The sequence below is a fragment of the Montipora capricornis genome, chromosome 9 (assembly GCF_036669925.1).
Source record: "Montipora capricornis isolate CH-2021 chromosome 9, ASM3666992v2, whole genome shotgun sequence".
NCBI lineage: Eukaryota > Metazoa > Cnidaria > Anthozoa > Scleractinia > Acroporidae > Montipora > Montipora capricornis.
This window is the reverse complement of record NC_090891.1, coordinates 19978819-19991318: the sequence shown is the minus strand read 5'-3', so window position 1 is coordinate 19991318 and position 12500 is coordinate 19978819. Positions and strand designations below refer to the sequence as shown.

The window sequence follows — 12500 nt, the reverse complement described above, 5'->3', positions numbered from 1 at the left end:
TACGTGTTACTCAAAAACAGAAGGAACTGAGTGGGGTGGTATTGAACTGCACCGTTCCAGGCAATTTTTTCCAGTCAGGGGTCATTACAACCATTTAAGGGGTCACTCAGAAGTCGTACCAGCAGAAGCGTTCATACGACAAACAGATCTTTTTCTGAGATTAAAAACCTGGCTAGCGGCCTATTAATCATTTGTCAGAAAGAAAAAAATCCCCGTCATCTTTAGAAAAAATAGGCACGCATTGCGTACGTGTGGTAGTGCAGCAACACAGCGCTTTATTCCGTATTGTCAACTGAGCTGCGTTTTGTCTTCAGGCGATTCAAGTTGTCTTTGCGTTATATGTAGCTCTAATAATACACGATATTGTTTTGGTGTTGTATGTCATTGCAGGGCCATGATAGAAGTCCTAGGTAAATAGCCCCCAGAGAAGAAATGTGGTTACTAGCAAAGTACTAAACCCAGAAAGTCTGAAGAAAATAAAAGGGAATCGAGAAACATTGGCTTCTAGGCTAACATGTTGATCGTTTTCAAGTTCCCTCACAACTTCTTTCACCTCAAGTTTAAGCGTGCACTGAAGTTAAGTGGTATCCGGCAGGGTTAGTATCTGGATGGGTGACCTAAAAAATATACCCCTTTGTAACACAAGCATAGGACCGAAAATTCCTTTTAACGCTCAAAAATGCGAACTAAGCAAGGTACAGATTTTGTTACCTTGCTTTATGCAAAACAAATATTGATGCAAAAGTAAATAAATATTGATACACAGTTTTTAGGAAGAGCAGAAGGAAGTTTTCAGGACGGTTGATCGAGAACAAAATATTCTGCTATCAGCAACAACATTTACGACATGAAAACGTTAATTTTGAACCGCGAATATAAAAAGTTACGATCAGCACCAAACCTTCCGGGGGCTTTTTGCAACGTTCAACTTTGTTATTGTACTTTTGGCTGCACAAGTAAATCGCAAAATCGCAAGTGACATCGAATTCAGCGGGCGCCGTGATCAAGTTACCGCGGCGTGTTTACTCCCGAAACCTTGAAGCATCTGTGTCAAATGATGGCAAGCTACCGGGTTTTTTTTTTGTTAGTTTGTTTTCTTTTTCTTTCAAGTGTTATAAAGTTTGACAAGAAATGTGCGAAGAAAAAAGATCACAATCGCCCAACTGTTAAGGTTGACCATTGTTTGTGCAAAATCAAAAATTTACTCTCCAAGACGAGGATATTTATCACCAGGGGATTGCATCTTTTTGGAAATAGAAGCATCTTTATTATTCATCAGCATCACAATTTTTTGCTGATTTTGGGACTCATTTTGTTGAAACTCAAGCACGCTTTCAACAGACCTGTTTATTTTCGTGACTTACGCACGTGCTGCTGACAGTGCACTACCACAAAAATCCTCCGGTATAACATTTCAACCCACGTATGCAAACGTGTTAAGCTCGAAAACTACACAACATTTTTAATTCACAAAGGCTGGAAATTTCACAAAAACCTTTTTTCAGCGAAAAAATAATTGAAACGAACAACATATTTGCTATTAGAGGCAAAAACCCTTCCTACTTCAATTCCGTGCGTGCAAACACAGGCACAATCCGTGTCACAAAGCATATGCAATAAATTTCTGACAGTTTACATCAAACCCTTTTCGAAAGAACCTTGACCGTAAATAATGAAGCACCACATAGACAACAAGCTTTCATTCAAATAATTGTTCACTTCACATTTCAATTGTTTTTACCTTCGCAGAGTTGAGTACAAAATAAATGCAAATTGCCAGACAACTTAGATGCGATGCATTCAAGGCGTTCGATTCCTTCAATGTTTGTTAAATCCATAAAAAGATTTGCCATTTGATTTCAGTGTTGTATATCATACCAAAGTTAGTAAAATATTAGAAACAAAGCTCACTTGATATCCAACGGCGAAAAATGAAGTTGTTTTCAAAGTCCATTACTCGTCGCTTTTAAGATTCCAGATATTTATTTTTCATCGCCTGTCTTGTTTATCCAATTGACGTTCTATTCTTGAGCTCCATAAGAGTATATTTTGTTTTAAGATGCACTTAAACGCCATTCGTGTTACAATGATTTTCGACGCCATTACAAACTAAACTCTTTCCCCTAGTCCGCACCGGAAATGATTCTTCTAAGAATCTTTTCTTGTAAGATTCGTAGCGCAGCGTCCTTTTCATCGATCGCGCTGAAATTTGGCGTGTTTACTGGGGAGATATATCCCCAGTTTCCCTGAAAATCTCGGCTTTCTAGCTTTCATGACGCCTACATGACGGCCATTCTAATTTAGGCAATTTGAGCCGATGCGATGACCAAATTTTCAATCGATCGCCGAGCTCTCGCGAAGCGGTTTTTCTAAAGTTATTCAGCCAAAAAATTACACTACATGCTTCGGAATAGATAAAGAAAAGGATTTGTGGTTCATTGGATGGGATTTCAAGCGTTAAAATCGCTGAAAAGGTAAGATTAATTATTTAGCGAAGCAATGCGTGTCTGGGAGCACATGGTCCTTTGATCTCACAGAATTGTGTTTTTCCTCAAAATATTCGCTTGTTTTCGCTTTCGCTCGCACATATTTACCTTTATTACATGTCCAGTGAATAGTTTTATCCTCTGGGATGAATTTTCCGTCGAAAAATCGGTTATTTGGGTGGTTTTTGGCAAACAGATGTTCACTATTCGTAATGCGATCGCTTCCGTTGCCGTTAGCAACGGGTCGCAAATTTGCCTTGTCATCACCTTATCACATTACGCATTGATCGCTAATCCGATTATCTCAAAAAAATCCAAAAATATTCGTGCCTCATCAGTTTTCGGTCAAATTTATGGCCAAGAAAGCTGATAAATTGAAGAAAATTTTATTTTCCAGCCAAAAATTCGTAATCAACGCTAAAATGACCAATTTTTGCCTGGAAAACTATTTTTTTTGTTATTTTTCTTAATTTTTTTCGTTAAAATTTCGTTTTTATAAAAGGTTTCAGTTGTCTGTAAATTTTTTATATGCTGTTGGAAAGCTTATTTTCTTAGCTTTAAAATGATGTATTTTTTTCCCCCTAACTTTAAATATTTTTTGAGAAAAATAACTTTTTTTGGCGATGGCAGATTTACCGCGGTTTTCTCGCGGTTGGGAAGGTAGGGAAAAGAGTTTTAAGTGTTCATCTGTGTGCACCAGGGAAATCTACGAATTACCCCAACCCCCTCAAACCTAACAAAATACGCACAGACGACTCTATGCACAAAGACACCATTTAGCAGGGGAGTGACGGGCAAGACTTTTACCGACATGGAAAATAAAAATTATATTACCCATTTTCCAACTGGGATTGCCATACTGGCAACCTAGTAATAACCGAGGTCCGATTATTCAGATTCCACCCCCGTAGGGATTCTCGTCACCAGAGCCTCGAGTTGACTCAAGGCTCTGGGAAACTGTAGGAGAACATACCCGAAGGGTTCTTATCGCCAAAAATTGGCGATTTGAACCTTACGGCGCCTCGTGCTAACATGAATGCACCAATTAGATGCGCTTATGATTGTTCTTCACGAAAACCAATGAGAAGAAACTTTGTTTCAGGGTTCCTTAGAGCTCTTCTCTCCCTTAGTCAAGAGAAGAGCTCTGGGGTCGAGATTGTGAACGTAGGCCGACGCCTTCCCTCTGTGCGCGTGCAGACCAACTGTTCTGCTGCCGTTACGAAATAGTGTTCCTTCAGCTTGCCTTTTCTCCACTCGTAAACGACAACTGTAAGTCTTTGAGGCATCTTATATGGCAATCTAGATATCCTCAAAACCCCATAGTTTTGTCTGGGTAAAAACGTATTCTGTTGTCTCTCGAGGGAAATAGGGTGGGGTCACATATTTTTGGTACTTTCACTATTTTGAAGCTAAAGTTTGAAATTCCACTTTTAATACCATCTCCTCGCGGCGCACTAATTTATGAACGTTTCCTTAAATTAACATTCAATGCACAAGGCGGTGACTCCTACCTTAACGAGCTTGCTCATGCTGAAACTTAGGTTCTGTTGCAGGTCTTTGCACAGAAGGTTTAGAACCCGGAAAATTGCTTTCCTGCTGGCCTTGTCAAGTTGGAGATTCTTGGTAATGAATTTATTAACAGCAGACCTTTTACTGAAGTCAACATTTTCAAAAGACGTGTCTGAAACAATGGAAGGATCGAGCTCAAAGTTAGCCAGCTCACTTTAGCGCTGTTGGCTGTGTGGTGTTTGTTGTGTGTTAGGGTAGGGTGTTGCGTGATGTACTGTCTTCCAGAGCACTAAAACTCCCCCCTCCCCCTCCTTCCACCTTCCTGCCTCGGTTCCGTGGGCTTGAAGAAAAGAAAAGAGCGAAAACAACATGTACAAAACGATTTCTACTCATATAACCATCAAACTATAATTAACATATGACTTTGACCATTTCCAGTACTGTTATACGTATTTAAAACATATTCGTGACAGCTTGAGTTCAAGGCTTAAGGAATTAATACAAAGCAGACGAAATCAATAATTTTGATATCCTCGATATTAAGTTATCATTCTCACTTTTACCATTTTGTTAGTAGCACGTACACTCAGTTTGCAAAGTTGCATGAATGGTGCGCATATTTTGCACCCGTTTGTAGTGTTGTATGGGTTTCAGTATATGAAATGAAGTAACTGACAGTGCAGTTTTTCTCTTGTTCCAGCTCGTTTTCCACGATAAAGTTGGATCGAACTGAACAACAAAAACATGTTACAATACATCCGTATCACCAAAATATTAAATGACTGAGTCTGGTGGCATGGGTGGCGTTCTTTCTCGGTTTTTCGAGGAGAGCGAACCGCTTATTCCCAAACAAGTTATTAAAATGATCTGACTCTAATTCAACAAAATCTTCAAACTTTGCCTCCTCAGGTGATCTGGAATGAGAGAAATTTTTCACAAGTACTTGGTCCATTTCCTGGAATTGTACCTTTTGAGGATTTAATGTTTTGCATATGAATTAGATTTTTATTTCATTTACAAAAAAGTGAAACAAAACTATTATCAAGCCATTATTAAAGTGCTTTGGTTGGCTTTAGTTGATATTTAGAATGAAAGTTGAATGTGAAGTTGCATCTTCAGCCTACACAATTATCACTTGGTGTATGCGCTATAAAGTACGTAAGTTCAAAAACCACTGCCAAAGTATGCACCAAGCTAGGCTACGTTTGATCTGCCATGTGTTATCTGGAATTTGGCTTTTTGCAAAGTAGCTGTGTCCATGCATGTCCTAGTATGTTGGCTATTACAAATGACTTTCGTGTATTTCGAAACACATTTTGGAAATAAAATGGAGTCCTTGCTAATTCGTTGGGGTTTGTCCATAAAGGTTGGCTTTTTAACCCATATTAGGATGTTATGAAGGATAAAGTCGTTTGTGGGTAGAACTGGCCGAAAACTACTGTTAAATGGCGTGGATAAAAGTCTTCAATCAGAGTTGGGGGCAGATTTCCTTACAACTCCATACTTAATTAGGCATTCAAATTCCCCCTACATAATTACTCACAAGCAGCAATCATGAATTGCGAGGTTGCGACCAACGTCAGATAACAATGGCATGTAATGGCAGATGGTGGTCAAAACAGTGAGAGCTAATCAGGATTTACACGGACTGGTGCATAACCCATGTTCAGTTAGGAAGTTATGGAGGATGAAGTTGTTTGTGGGTTGACCGGGCCAAAAATTACTGTTAAATCGCATAGATAAAAATCTTGAATCAGAGAGGGGGATAGATTTCCGTACAATTCAATACTTAATTATGCAAACAAATCTCTCCCTACATAATTACAAACAAACAGCAATCATGAATTGCTAGGTTGCAACCAATCTCCAGGGACTCTACGGATGTCAGATGGTGGTCAAAACAGTGAGAGCAAATCAGAAATTCTTTTGTTCCTGACCACCATCTGCATGGGCAGCGATGACGTAACGTGAAACCAAGCATCAAGGAAGTCACAAACTTTCGTGCATAATAATGTACGCAGGAGCCCATCATGGGCTCCTGTGTACGGGGCTATGCGGAAATCTTGCTCTATCCGGCGGAACACCAGTACGTTGTTCTCCAAGTAATAATAATGCGCTTTATTTGACCATCTTGAGTGAAAATACAATGGCGATACAATATTAAAAATGCGAGAAAAATGACAAATAATAATCGTAATAATATGTTGAAAACTATATACATATACACACATAAATATATAAAAGTTATATTCCACAAAGTTTATGAGCTCTTGGTATGAAGGAACGTTGGTGCCTGTCGGTTCCCGACACTTCGATATATGTGCTTCTCCTAGATCTTAAATTATATTGATTTTTTGGTGCCAATTTAACAAAAACGTTATTTGGGTTAGATTCGTCCTTTAGAATTTTTTCAAGTTCTTGTTTGGTGGCAGTGCTCCTTCTCTCATGAAGTGCAGGGAGGGCAGTTCTGGGTACGCCAGTAATACTAAGGCTACGGTCTTGAACTCGTTGGACTTCTTCAGACAGATAGTTTGGTAAACCTCCGCAAACAGGTGACGCGTACTCTAATAGAGGGCGGATGTTTGTGTTGTAAAGTGTAATTCCAACGTCTTTAGGAAGATTGGCTTTCCTACCTTCACGCAGGAGGAAGAACCTTTTGTTGGCCTTCTTAGTCACCTCCTCAATGTGATGATTCCAACGGAGGTCGAGTGTTTGACTGAATAATTTGACTTTCAAATCGATGTCTTGAGCCGTGAATATTTCATTCCAGTTTTCGTTATTCAAGCGTAAAATTAGTAGCGCGATGTTACTCTGTTTACAAACTCTATACTCTCGCGAGATAGGTTTAAATTTTGATTGTTGACATCTTGGTTTTATCAGTAAACACTGATGGTCCGATTTACCAAGAGGTGGAAGACGAAGCGTATGTTCAAATAAACTAGGCAACGTAGGCGGACAGAATGTCCAGCTCTGCTCGTTCTTCGGTTCTTTAATAGGCCATGCGACTTTAAGCGATCAAAAACTTGTGCAGGAACACGATTCATCAAGGCATTATTTAGGCATCGTTGTCCCAAGCTAAGCAAAGCTGTGCGAGTAAACATCATGAAGAATTCACGTAGGAGCGCTGTACGTCTGATTCGAAATAGGAATACCAACAATTATATATTTAGGATGACGTGTACCTCACGGTAATACACCTGCAGGCCCAAAATACTTTAAAAATGCGATATATAAGAGAGCGACCCAAAGTGCTGCCAACCGTGGCGCTTACAAGCCCCAGACCCATGGGTCGCAAAGTTCTTTTGACCAATTTGGAATGGTTCACGGGTTACAATAATTTATCACATTGCTTTATGATTAAGCCTGGTTTTCACTAGCTACGCAAGTACAAAGCGCAAGCATAAGAGCGCTTATTTCACCATGAAAACGGGGTTGACACAAGCATAAGGACAAGCACAAGGATCAAACTTTTTTCTTTTGCTTGTGCTTGCACTTATGCTTGCGTTTGTTTGCATCGTGTGATAACGAAACGCAGCATAAGCAAAAGAAAAATTTGTTGCGTCTGGGCAATTAAAACACTCACTCCAGATTCCTTGCGTCTGAGCATTTGAACAAAATGGCGGTTGCCGTGGTTGATGATGGTTTTGTCGACGTTCGATTTCACTAGCATCATGAACTTCTTATGCTTGTGCTTGTGCTTGAGTCGCTGGTGAAAACCAAGCTTTACCTATTTGTTTTCGGCGGGGACTGCATCCGTTTATGTCATGGATATCCAAATCTCTCTGTTCCACGAACTTTGCTTCGCAAGCAGAACATGACACAGGACAGAGCTCCTCGTGGAACTTTCTGATATGTAGACGTAACTTACATTTTTGCACACTCTCAGAACACACATTGCATTGCACTTGTACTTTCCGACTTCCTTTCTGTTTGCCTCTCTTCGACATAACGTGCTCTACAGCTTCGATAACGATCGAAAAGTGTCTTCCGCAATTGAAGCAGCGAAAATGACTCTCCGACAATGCTTAAATCCTTGTGTTACGAAAGATTAATCAACGGCGCAAGTGCTTCCTTAATTTTGAGAAGACTTTGGAAATTTTCCCCGAGTACATTTGAGCCAACCAACGTTTGCTTTACTTAACTTTCTTTTTTCGCAGCCAATCATTGCCGACTTTGTATGACTCATTGTCAGGGACTTCCCCCTTTTAACCACTTCTTCTATGTTCATGCATATATTAGCAGGTTAGTGTGGAACCCATGCCAAATGGGCCACAAAATCTCCGTTTTCTTTTAAAATGAAATTATCGCACAGGACACAGCTCCTGAATACATTTGAAGTTTAATAGCCGAGCATCTGTTTACTGTCGCTTTTTTCCATGCACCGTCACTTGGGATGTAGACTGCGAGCAGTCCCTTCAAAATTAGTCAAGCCGCCCGCATTTCTGAGGCAGTCTTGAGGCAGTCGTGTTTTGTCACGCAAACGAATATATGAAGGGACTGCTCGAAATGTACTTGGGATGAATATTGATGCCCCTTTTCAGGCGTCCAGTGTTTTATTAAAATGTCGTTTTTTACAGATTCTGTGATAGTTGTTGTACATTGAACCAGTGATTTGAGAATCCAATGTAGCATGATCCTCCTGGTTATGTATAAAAATTGCATGGAGCGTTGCGTGTTTGTCTGGAATGCACTTACATGTCTAGATTGTTCTTGAATATTCTTGAGGCATGTACTAAAACCCCGGGGGGGGGGGGGGGGGTACTTTAGAAATTTCTGGGTGGAGATGTGCCGCTAGGCCCCTGGAACCCTTAGCCTATACCAGAGCTAGTTTCAGCTGTATTTTGCTACCCTATACGAGAGTAAACTCTCCAAAGCACTCCTATCCCAGAATAGCTGTTTTCCAGAAACTGAGGTCACCAGTACAGTCTAAAGCAAAGCCAAAACAAAACCTTATACCACAATCACTTCTTTCTTAAAAAAGGATTTATTTATACTTGTCCAGTAATGCCAAGCACGTACGTACGCATTATCAAGACAATAAATTGTTTAATTTTAACCAGTATTAATACCACTGATTTCCGTCTGAATCCCAATTTTTGACAGTTAATAATATCCAGTAGCGTTTTATGATGGTCATCTATCAACGCTGTTGAGGGTGAGTCGTGAAAATTTAAACTTGCCGATTTCATTTTTTTTTATTTTTAAGTAGCAATTCCTGGTTTCCTTAGTCTAGATAAAATCTTCAACCAACTGGTCAGTTTCGTGAAAAATACCCTATTCTAGACCCAAACGCTCTGATTTATATACCCTATGCTAGAGTAAACTGCTTGAAAACCATACCCTTCACAGCGGCACATACCTATATAGCCCTTATATGGCAGTACCCCCCCCCCCCCCCCCCGCCCCCCCCCGGACTAAAACCCGAAACACCGAAACGAAACCGCCGGAACGAAACCACTGAAACGGTCTTTGCGCTGTTTTCAACGGCTTTTTTACGCCAAACGCTCCAAATTTTCAGGAATCTGAAAGCCATTGGTGACGTCTACGTCTACATATTCCAGAACTCGGCAAAGTCCCTTTTTGACTTACGGCTGTTTCTGCATAGGTGGCCTCATATACAACAAGCCTTTTTCGAGACATCACCGCCAAGCCGGTCACTTCTACTCTTCTCGAATGGTGTGTGGATTATTTAACGTCCCGCAGGGAACTTATAATATTTGTGAGACTTGGTTTACTTTTTATAATCCTTATCCGAGGAGACTTGAAGTTTGCAGTTGAAATTTCAAAGGCAGCACTTTCTCCTCTGTTGTTTTAAAGTGTTGATCCGGCCCAGGTTCCCGCGTCACAGCCCGTTACTGGAGCCACCGGTGCGCAGAAGTGCTGTTTCGTTTGGTCTTTGTGTGCTGATAGGCAGACACTTCACATGCGTGACATAGTTAATTTGAGATGCAGAAAGAAAAATAATGAAAAAAAACAAAAGAATTTTGGGTTTCACTCTTTGTATGTGCTGAGGGAATCTGCAAAGATTGTGAATAAAGAACAACTGAAACAGGAAACTCGAAGCGACAATCCGCCGGGACGTCGAGTCTCGGTGGTGATTAATATGAGTCTGTTTCGAAGGTTTTGTTCAAGTTTTTTATAGATGTTTCGTGCGTTCTGGTGCGTTCCATGGTCGTTCGGTGTTTGATTGTTTCGCTGGTTTCATTCGGTGTTTCGATTGCTTCGGCGGTTCCGGTTGCGTTTCGCTCCGGTGGTTTCGTTTTGGCATGGATTTTAGTACGTGCCTATTCTTGATCATTAATCAGGCTGGTGTTTACCTTGCGTCAGCATGCATGAATCAGCAGTTTTCGTCAGTTTGCATCAAAAGAGGGTCACCGGCAGCCTCGCTTCCATTCTTAGGCCAGGTAACTTATCTACAACTGTCAGACCTCCTTGTGCGCCTCATAGGATGGAATTCATTGGCAAGGTAGGAAGGATCAAGCGCGTGAAGTCCCTGTCTGCATTTGAACAAAAAAGTAATATCTAACATTTCTCGCCTCAAGGAAAGAGGCAAGAGACTACGGGAGACAAGTCTACCCTTGTAGTCCATGTCTGAACGTACGATGAACCTAGTGCATGGCCCTACGCTGAACTCCTTCAATTTTTATTAAGTTCTTCTTATGAAAGACAGACCAAACAGGGACCCCAACTTCGAACTTGCTACGTACCATTGAAACATACTAAAACATAAAGTAGCTTTTTAGCTTGCATGGGAGCTTTGAACCCACAGGTACGTTTTATGAAACCTAAAGAACGATTCGCCTTTTTAGTGATGGAGTCAGTATGGACTTTCCAGCTGTGGCCTTTTGTAACTGTAAATCCGTTATCACGGTAAGAATCTACAGGACCAATCAAAATGTTCCCCATCTGATATGGATGGATTAAAGGATTGAAAGATATCAGTATCCTAAGAATTTTGCATTTGGTAAAATTGAATGACATTCCCCAAGAGTCATCCTACTGCTTGATTGCCCAGAAAGGCCCAAGAATAGATCCGTGTGGCACGCCTGAAACTACGGGAAGCCAGTTGGAAGAACTACCCTCTATCACAACCCTTTGACAACGCACAAAAAGGTAGCTCGAAAACCATTTAAAAAGACTACCACTATATAAGAGAAGTTGTGAGGTACCGAATCGACAGCTTTTGTGAAATCTAATTATAAACCATCCACTTAGGCCCGATGAGTCAAAGATTTTTCCTATGTTTTGTAATACATTTATCATTTGAGTAGTGCAAGACCTTCCCTTAATAAAGCCATGATAAAGATGGTAAATCCGATTTTGGAGAATAGGATAGAGCTTATTAAGTAGGCACCTCTCCATCACCTTGCTGACACAAGACAAAAGAGAAACTGGACGATAATTTGTAACTAACCCCTTGTCGCCTCCCTTCTGGATGGGAACGATATTAGCCTCTTTGAAGTCTGAGAGGACTGAACCAGACGACAGTGACTTGTTAAAAATATCACAGAGTGATGGAGAGAGTACGTCAGCACACTCCTTTAAGATCCTAGGGGAAAGATCATCAGGACCCATGGCCTTAATAACATCAAGACTCAAAAGCATGTCCCTCACCTCTGAAATAGTAATCTGGATAGAATTAAGAGAAGGATTACTATTATTATCACTATCAAGTGAGGTTCGAGGAAAATTCTCTTAGTTAAATACAGAAAGAAAAATCTGTTATTTATTTTATTTACGACATTTTAAGCGATGACATTCGCAGGGAGGACAAAGAAATAGGATACGAGGTCCCATACAAAGCCAATACCTCCAGGTCGGCGGCCACAAAAATTAGAAAAGAGACAGACTAGTATATTTTAACAGGATAATACATCAGAAATAAATGAAAACGAGAACAAAAATTAAGCTAACATGAAAAAAAAAAAAAAATATATATATATATAGTAGTAAAGGATTAACGCGTGCATTGAGATGCCAGGTTCGGTCGCCTGCAGATAGGGCAAATTATACGCCATGTGCGGATATCTTCTGGATCGAAGGACTGTGTAAGGTGAGAGGTGAAAAGACCTTTTAGCCGGGATTTAAAAAGAGATGCATGTCCGCTCAGAGGAACGGATTTCCAGAGGGAGAGCATTCCATAGAGGACAGAAACGAACAAAATACGACTCGCGGTGTAGAAGAGCGAAAAAACTGGATTGTATCAGAGATGTCGAATTTATTTCTCCTTTGATACATCGGAAAAGAAAGAGGATGTCTAAATACTCAAGAAAGTACGATAGAGGAAAAAGGCTGACTTTTAGGAGGCGCTGTTTGTAGTCATGTTCCAGGCCACGCAGGATATAACGTGAGGCTGGTCGTTGCAGTGCTTCCAAGGTTCGCATCAAGTTAAGAGAGCCAAGAAGAGTAGGAGCCCACACTTAGCTAACATAGGTCAAATGCGATCTAACGAAGCCCTTTTGAGCAGTGTCTTCTAAGAAATCCGAGCATCTTCTTATGCAAATA

The 12500-nt window shown here is 40.5% G+C and overlaps 1 protein-coding gene and 1 long non-coding RNA gene across 3 annotated transcripts in view; one reads left to right on the top strand and one right to left on the bottom strand.

The window, feature by feature from the left end:
• LOC138015701 (2'-5'-oligoadenylate synthase 1-like) overlaps positions 1–8070 on the bottom strand; it is a 33472-nt gene extending 25402 nt beyond the window's left edge. The window contains exons 1-2 of one of the 2 annotated variants that reach the window (XM_068862813.1): positions 7864–8070; positions 3998–4167 (exon numbers count right to left, since the gene is read on the bottom strand). In XM_068862813.1, the coding sequence (XP_068718914.1) occupies positions 3998–4167; positions 7864–7942 (249 nt within the window). In that variant the 5' untranslated portion in view covers positions 7943–8070. Of the gene's footprint in view, positions 1–3997; positions 4168–7722 lie in introns of both variants that reach the window. The other variant, XM_068862812.1, reaches the window with a different exon arrangement.
• Positions 2226–5209, top strand: LOC138015702 (uncharacterized). The gene is made up of 3 exons (XR_011125608.1): positions 2226–2474; positions 4040–4109; positions 4905–5209. It is a non-coding gene; the product is annotated as an uncharacterized lncRNA (long non-coding RNA).
• Positions 8071–12500: the final 4430 nt, after the last annotated feature.